The sequence below is a fragment of the Sinocyclocheilus grahami genome, unplaced genomic scaffold (assembly GCF_001515645.1).
Source record: "Sinocyclocheilus grahami isolate Dianchi unplaced genomic scaffold, SAMN03320097.WGS_v1.1 scaffold959.1, whole genome shotgun sequence".
Taxonomy (NCBI): domain Eukaryota; kingdom Metazoa; phylum Chordata; class Actinopteri; order Cypriniformes; family Cyprinidae; genus Sinocyclocheilus; species Sinocyclocheilus grahami.
Window position 1 is genome coordinate 330,594 of NW_015506138.1, and position 8,382 is coordinate 338,975.

General features: G+C 35.6%; 1 protein-coding gene across 1 annotated transcript in view; it reads right to left on the reverse strand.

Annotated features, from left to right (window-relative positions):
• Nucleotides 1-4,117: 4,117 nt before the first annotated feature.
• eif4a3 (eukaryotic translation initiation factor 4A3) overlaps nucleotides 4,118-8,382 on the reverse strand; it is a 12,287-nt gene continuing 8,022 nt past the window's right edge. Inside the window, exons 9-12 of the mRNA XM_016249898.1 lie at nucleotides 8,054-8,169; nucleotides 7,624-7,731; nucleotides 6,447-6,574; nucleotides 4,118-4,294 (exon numbers count right to left, since the gene is read on the reverse strand). Coding sequence (XP_016105384.1) covers nucleotides 4,278-4,294; nucleotides 6,447-6,574; nucleotides 7,624-7,731; nucleotides 8,054-8,169 — 369 coding nt within the window. The 3' untranslated portion in view covers nucleotides 4,118-4,277. The remainder of the gene's footprint in view (nucleotides 4,295-6,446; nucleotides 6,575-7,623; nucleotides 7,732-8,053; nucleotides 8,170-8,382) is intronic.

Below are 8,382 nucleotides of genomic sequence, written 5' to 3' on the forward strand. Positions count from 1 at the left end.
AGACATAAATTCAGAATTCTGACTATTTTTCCTCAGAGTTCACATCTTGCAATTGTTTTTTTTTCTTTGCCACAATTCGGCCTTTTTTCAATTCTGTTTTTAAAAATACAAAACATAAAACTTTAAATAAAAAAGGTAATTGTGACATTTCTCTCGTAATTGTGCTTTTATATCTCACAATTCTGCCTTTTTTTTCTTGCTATTGCAAGTTTATATCTCACAATTCGGTTTTGTTTCCACCACAGAATAAAAAATAAAAAAAGTGACTTTTTTCACTCATAATTGTGCTTTTAAACTCACAATTCTGATGTTTCTTGTCACAATTTTAAGTTTTTTTCTCCTAACAATTTTTTCCACAACAGAATAACTACAGCTTTTTAGTTCATAATTCAGACTTGTTTTCTCAGAATTGCAAGATATAAATTGTGAATTCTGAGAAACAAAAAAAATCATAATTGCGAGACATAAATTCAGAATTCTGACTATTTTTCCTCAGAGTTCACATCTTGCAATTGTTTTTTTTCTTTGCCACAATTCTGCCTTTTTTCAATTCTGTTTTTAAAAATACAAAACATAAAACTTTAAATAAAAAAGGTAATTGTGACATTTCTCTCGTAATTGTGCTTTTATATCTCACAATTCTGCCTTTTTTTTCTTGCTATTGCAAGTTTATATCTCACAATTCGGTTTTGTTTCCACCACAGAATAAAAAATAAAAAAAGTGACTTTTTTCACTCATAATTGTGCTTTTAAACTCACAATTCTGATGTTTCTTGTCACAATTTTAAGTTTTTTTCTCCTAACAATTTTTTCCACAACAGAATAAACATTTTTAAAAAGTAATTGCAACTACCTGAATTTCTTTCCAAAGTTTTTTTCTCATAATTTTGAGTTTATATCTCACAATTCTGACTCTTATTTTCAGAATTGCAAGTTTATATCTGAACTGTGAGATAGACACACAATTACCTTTTTTATTTTTATTCCCGTGGCAGAACTAACCGGACTGTAATTAATTAATGTCCGACACTCGTGAAAGCATGTCTTTTGGGTTGTTAATCTGAAATGACGTCTAGGACAGCATCTTAAATAAAGAAGCTGCTGTGTGATGTGCACATAAAGAGAGCCAAAATGTGCAAAAATAACAGCTTGTACAACATGTGCTCAGTAAAAGGACGTCTGTGTGAAATAAGAGTAATGCATTGAGCATCAGCGTGTGTCTGTCAGCGAGAAAGAGACTCATTTATCAAACAGACCTCTCCTCACGGCCTGATCATCATCTTTTGGCTGCTGGTCCCAACGCTGATGTCTGCAAACATGAAGTTATGATGAACTGCAGCATCAGCGGGTTCCTGGAAAACACTTGATTCTGGGACTTCAGCCAAATTAAGATTAAAAAACCTGCAGCCAGTTGCAACAAAACCTTTAAACTAACCTTCATTTAACCTTAGTGTTGCACTCAATCTCCTCATGTCTTCTATCTCGGATTGATAGTTAAGAGTGCTTTATCCAGTAAAAGCTCTTTTAGTGTAATTGTACAAGCGTTCAGCTTCAGCTGGAGCTTCTCGTGTCAAATCTTGACTGGTTTTGATCAAGTAAGCGTCAGAATAACGTCAGTAATATCTCCAGATGAACACTTACTGGACTGAAGCAGCTCAGCTTTACTTGATTCTCCATCAATCATGTTTTAGAGTCTCAAATCTGATCCTCAGGATCTTTTGAGGAGCGTTTGTTTCCAGAAGCTTTACTTTCACTGTTCCTCAGCGGAGGAATGATCTTCACAAGCCTCCAGAACATCTCACATCTTCTGAGGAGCCTTTATTTCTTCAGCTCTCAATCACTGCATTATATGTTTGGAGCATTTCACTCTCATCTCACTGAGACACATTACTGCAGATATAGAGACGACTGATATTTAGAGCATTTTATGTCAGTATCTGCTGCACTGTTATAAAGATCTCATTGATTTACAAGCAGCAGAATTTCATCAGAAATATCAGCATCTGCACCCAAGTCATATTTCTGCTCAGTTTTTCCTTCATATTCTCACAATATCAGAATATATGAGCCGTAAAAGCATGATGAGCAAATATGATGCTCAACAAAAACACACATGCAAACTTTTCTTTTTTTGTTTTAGATTTTTTACGGTTTCAATTAACGGTTCCATTTAAAAAAATATTACATTTTTCCAATATGTCAGGTTTTACAGGTTTAAAGGGTTTGTTGTAACTGGATGTGGGATGAACCGTTACAAACATTATGAGATTTATCAAAGGTTTTGTCCAAACCATAAAGAAAAACAATAATGGAAATATCATACCTGCAAACTACAGAGCAGCGGATTAACACCAGTGTCTGTGACAACACCCTCAACTGGAAAAATCACAAATGAAAAAAGAACAGTTCAAATAATACAAGTTTTGACAAAATCAAATGTTTTATAAAATGATAAACCTCACATTTCAGCCTATTAAATTAACGTTATTTGGGAAAGCAGTTACCTGTGTACATAAAGCAGCTCTGCACTTGCTGTATAAACCTCAAACCGAGCTGAGACCAGCAGAAAATAACACGGAAACTGTTCTGTTGCCGTCACATATACACTCATATACAGTACCGGAATAAACATTTGGAAACAAAAAACAGAATTGCAAGTAACCACTGAATGTACTGTACACTCGGAATTACAGGAGAAAAAAAAATCTCCGAATTTTGAGGGAAAAATTATAAAAATTGTGAGATGCACAACGCCACCCAACCCAAAAATAAATAAATTTAATTAAATAAAAATGTCAAGATGTAAACTCAGAACTCTAAGGAACAAAATTAAATAGATGAATAAATAAATTCCTAAAAATTGTGACATGCAACTCAGAAGTTGAAGAAAAAGGCTGCATGACAAACTCACAATTCTGAAAAAAGTCTGAATTGAGATAAAAACAAGGTTCCTACCCATTTTCCATTTTAAAATTCCATAATCAAATGTCCAAACCTCTCGGCAGATTTTCAGACAATATTTAACTAATTGTTCAGAGCATTACTTTCAGCTTTATATTTGGTATACAGTACAGTCATCTGTAAAGATTTTTATTTTCTCAGGTTTTTTTTTATTGAGTTTCTCAAAGTGACAACCTAGAGTCCCTAAAACAAAAATAAATAAATAGACTTTTACATGCACACAAGAAACTATTCACATGCGCACTGGAATTTTTTGCATGCTTATGCATTGCGATTTCTAGTTTTATATAACCAATATCCTTTGTGCATCACTTTGTATAAAATGAGAGCATGGATGCACATGAATTAAGAGATGCACTTGCTCAAAATTTGGCTTTTCTTATTGTATTACCTATCAAGACGTAATGTCCAATGTAACATCTTCTGTGGCGGCGCAGAAACAAGACAAAATGGGCTGATGACAAAATTGGCCAAGTTCAAGGGTCTATAAAAAGATACTGGTACTGTAAAAAGTGTTTAAAATTGGGCTTTCAAACCCCATAGGAACCCTGTAAAAAGTATATATATATATTCTGTGGTAGAAACGAGCTTGCAGAGGTCTAAGTGTGGATGTTGAGGTCAATCTAACACCAGGTCCAGCTCCGTCTGTATCACTCAGTGAATGCAATCTGCCATCAGCTGGAAATAACCTGCTAAGAGGATTGAGAAGCACACACAAGCCATAAAAGGCTCCATTAACACAAATGAAAGACATAGCCTGGATTGATTCAGGCTCATATTTGTGAAGCGACAGGGTCAGCGGGTGTCTCAAACATTCACCTTGAGACACTAGAAAGATTTCCTCCCACTGAATAAACGAATGCATGAACAGACCGGTTAATTCAGGTTATTAAAGTTACTAACTGAACCGTTTTAGACAACCTGCTTTTCTAAGTCGCTTTGGATAAAAGCATCTGCTAAATGCATAAATGAACATGTAAATCAGAGAATTAAATGCATGTAGCAGTTTTCTAACAAAGCATTCACACACTCAACTGTAATCTAGAATTACGCAAACCGAAGCGAAATCAGTGCACTCCAATGCTGCAGTTCAATCAGAAGCGTTGATGTATTAATCACAAATCATCATTCAAATAAACACAGATTAGATCAGAGATGGAGACACAGATTCTTTATTTACAAAAGAACACAACATACCGCAACATCTAAGCACTACAACTACGTGAAAAGAGTCAATAAAAAGAAGAATCAGAAGAAACGGGAAATAGAAATCCAGATGAAAGCAAAACTGTTCTTGGATGTTTTCAGCACTCGGATCAGATCAGGTCGGCCACTGAAAAACAAGAGTTTGAGAGAGTCAAAAAAACTGGATGAGCATCTGAAACACTGTCTCGGGAAATCAAACGCCTTTATATTTCAATACAAGCTGAACAGACGACATGGCAGCCAGATTCGAAGATGTGGACAAACCAGGGGACCGGATGCTTCTCCGTGTGTGTGCGTGTGTGTATACACACATATATAAGGGCTGTCACTTTAACGCATTAACTTAATTAGTTATGAAAAAATAATGCAATTCAAATATTTTAACATTGTTAATGCACTGGCCCCGCCTCCAGACCTGTACATCATCTTACATTTCATACAGTGACTGCTGACAAATATGATGCAGGGCAACAACTCCATGTGCAGTTATGCCCTAAAATTCAAGATATTGACCAATTATAGGTTTGTAAACATTCAGGATGCGCGCGCACCATGGTTGCAGAAAACCCGGGAGAGATAGTCTTTATGGCTAGAGAATTTCACGGATAGGGCACAAAATTGTTAGGTTTAAAAAGATTATAAATTGTATTGATTAGATGTCATTTTCAAAATGTTCTCCGCATATTACAAAAGCTTGTCACCCAGAGATAAGTATTGTTATTCAAAGAAATTGACGTTATAGAGTGCGATAATCTTACAGATCCCAAACAGGGATGACGGTTTTTGTGGGCGGAGCCTATCTGGAGGCAGAAAACTCGCTATTTTTGAGTTAAGTCGAGTTATAAAGTCCGAATTAGGAGATATAAACTTGCATTTGCGAGAGAAAAAAAGTCAGAATTGTGAGAAAATAAATAAATATGTAAAAATGTTAATAGTAAGGTTTAAATAATATTTCATGCTGTAACTGTAGGGCTAATACAATACGTCCCCTATGAACAGCATATGTGAATATTATGTAGACCTATTGTTTAAATCCAATTTATGCTTTAAAAGTAGAGTAATCATAACAGTTTACATCCATAGTATGTCCATTTAAACGTCTGCGTTTAGCTTCAAATGACGACAGTATTCTATATAAATTATTTGCATTCAGATCTTGACATCAAAAGGCACAAAATATTTTTTTCTTTTATTCCATGGATTTTACCCGTTTATCTCCACTTGTTCCCAGTGTTTTTCTGCACCCACTATGCGCGCGCAGCTGCAAGTCGCGTAACTGACGTCTACTCTGAAATGGTCTATTGGTGCAAAAAATGCCCCTGTATGAGTTTTGTCTCCTATTTATATCGTATGATAAGCGATATCACACGAGTGCTGCTTGTCCTGAATATCACGTTATTAAACATACAAAGAGTGCTTGTCTGCCTATTATAGAATCAAAATCAACTATAGATCACAATCGGAAGTTACTACAAACACTCGATGATGTTGGTTTAAAATGGGTTTTAAGCAAAAACATTAATAATTTACATACACAAATTTTCAAATGTGGCTTGATGCTACTTCTGTATGTATTTTAAGATGTTTTCTTGTAAGCATTATGGATAGTTTGTGTTCCTGGCGTAGAACCAGACTTTATTTATCTTAATTTAATGCTGTATATTGAGCAGCGGACGATGTTAAATCCATATACGAGACACATATCGGAGGAAAGATGCAATCGGCGCCACCTAGCGTGCAGGCGTGAATTAGCAGAAGGCGATCAATCGTTTCACAATTCGTGTGAAAGCAACGTTCGCCGGCGATTCGCCTCACTTTTTCGCATGGCGCTCAGTGTGAAACGACCTTTATACATCACCATTGATGTATGGTTTGTTAGGATAGCACAATATTTGGCTGAGATGCAACTATTTGAAAATCTGGAATCTGAAAAAAATCGCCTTTAAAGTTGTTCAAATGAAGTTCTTAGCAATGCATATTACTGATCAACAATTAAGTTTAGATATATTTACAGTAGGAGATTTACTAAATATCTTCATGGAACATGATCTTTACTTAATATCCTAATGATTTTTGGCATAAAAGAGAAATGTATAATTGTGACCCATACAATGTATTGTTGGCTATTGCTACAAATATCCCCCAGCGACTTAACACTGCTTTTGTGCTGCAGGCTCACATATTATTCAATAGACAAGCTGCAGGCTGTTAAAGATTGGTCTACGGGCCGGACTTTGGACCCCGCTGAGATAGATGTGTCTGTCTGTGTTCCTGCTCACCGTTCATGGGCATCTCATCGACCTGTGTGGAATAGTACTGCTCAATATCACGCAGGATACGGATGTCGTCGTTCTTCACGAAGTTGATGGCCACACCTTTCCTGCCGTAACGACCCGATCGACCAATCCTGACGAGAGAAACAACATCGTTCACATTCACACGTCTACATCTGATTTCAGGGATATTCGATCAAACCTGACCGAAAGGGTTATTTTAGTGTCAATAGTTTGTATTAAGAGTTTAACCCTTTAACTGTCACTCACATTTTTGAACATAGCCGTGAAAGTGCACTATAAGTGAAAATTAATCTTGTAATGTACCCTTTTCATGGTAACGCAATGTCTGATTTTAAAATGGTTTTCAAAGGATGAATTTAAGTTTGAGATTTTAAGTTTTCAACTGATATATAATTTCTGAAGTGTGATCGAGAAAAAGGCAATGAAGAAGACTGTGACAAAGGTCAGATTTTTGAGGTGCACTCGTCAAATTAATCTATTACTTTTCCTACATAATTTTTAACAAAAATCTGGTAAAATATCTATTTAGGAGTCTTAGACCTTTCCAACGAGATATAGTTTGTCATGATTCGATTAGGATTTAATTATAATATAGTGAAGTAAAATTTTAATTCATTTTTATATTTTCCATTTTAATTTATTTGTTTTTGTATACTGGCATCTGTGGATATTTCCATGGCAAGATCAACGTATTAAAAAAATTTATTTTATTTATTACTTATACAGTAGTAGTGAAAAACAACAACTGACATCCAACTCGCATCATTATAATTTTTATAACAACATTTTAATTTAAGTTTAAGTATTTAAACTTATTTTTAATTAGTATTTTTAACGTCTATACAGGTTAATCATTTTTATTTCATTTTTTACATTTTAGTATGTAAACAAACTAAATTTAAATGAAAAATGTTGCCTTGACAATGAGCTGAAATAAAACGGGTTTAATTTTGTTTTAAAAATGTTTTCAGTTAATGTGTATTTCAAGCAACAATTTATTACGGTTTCAATTTATTAGAATTAAAACTGGCCTAGATGTGTATCAGTCTAAAGGGTTAAAAAACACACAGACGCAAGATACAACAGTGGTTAAAAATCTCATTAAAACCCGATTTTTGGTTTTCTTCTTCAGTGTGTGACTGCGGTTTGTGTGTTGTACCTGTGGATGTACAGCTCTCTGTTGTTGGGGAGATCGTAGTTAATGATGAGAGAGACCTGAGGCACATCCAGACCTCTGGCCCAGACGTCTGTGGAGATCAGCACTCGACTACACAAGACCACAAACACTTCTTAGTCACATGTTTTTGCCTCCAGTGCAGACTGATTAAAAGTGGTGATGAAACAGAAGTGGCAGAAGACCTTTTATTGAGCATTGTAATGTATATCAGAGTAAAAAAAACAAATGTAGGGTGGGGAATAGTTCTGTGCATCGGGAGTTGATTGGATGTTGAGATGTGGGCGTGGCTCTCAAGTGCATGCAGATGAGTTTGAGCTCGAGGGGCGGAGCTTATGAGCACTACATTAACATTAGCATTGAGAAAATAGATAGGGTGGGTTTTCCTTCATGCGGTGGATCTGTGAGAGTTTACCTGGCTCCAGATCTGAACTCCTTCATGATGGACTCTCGCTCTTTCTGTGGCATGTCTCCATGCATCGACGACACGGTGAAGTTCGCCTCCCTCATCTTCTCCGTCAGCCAGTCCACCTGATAACAGAAATTAAACAGACATGAGACGCCACTGCTGTTTCTGCACGTAATGCAACTATGTTTTAAAAAATTATTAAGCAGCATTACTGACAAGTTCGACTACATATCAATACACTACCAGTCACGTGATCTTCAGAAATCATTCTAATATGCTGCTCAAGAAATATTTCTGATTATTATCAATGTTGAACACAGTCGTGCTGCACGATA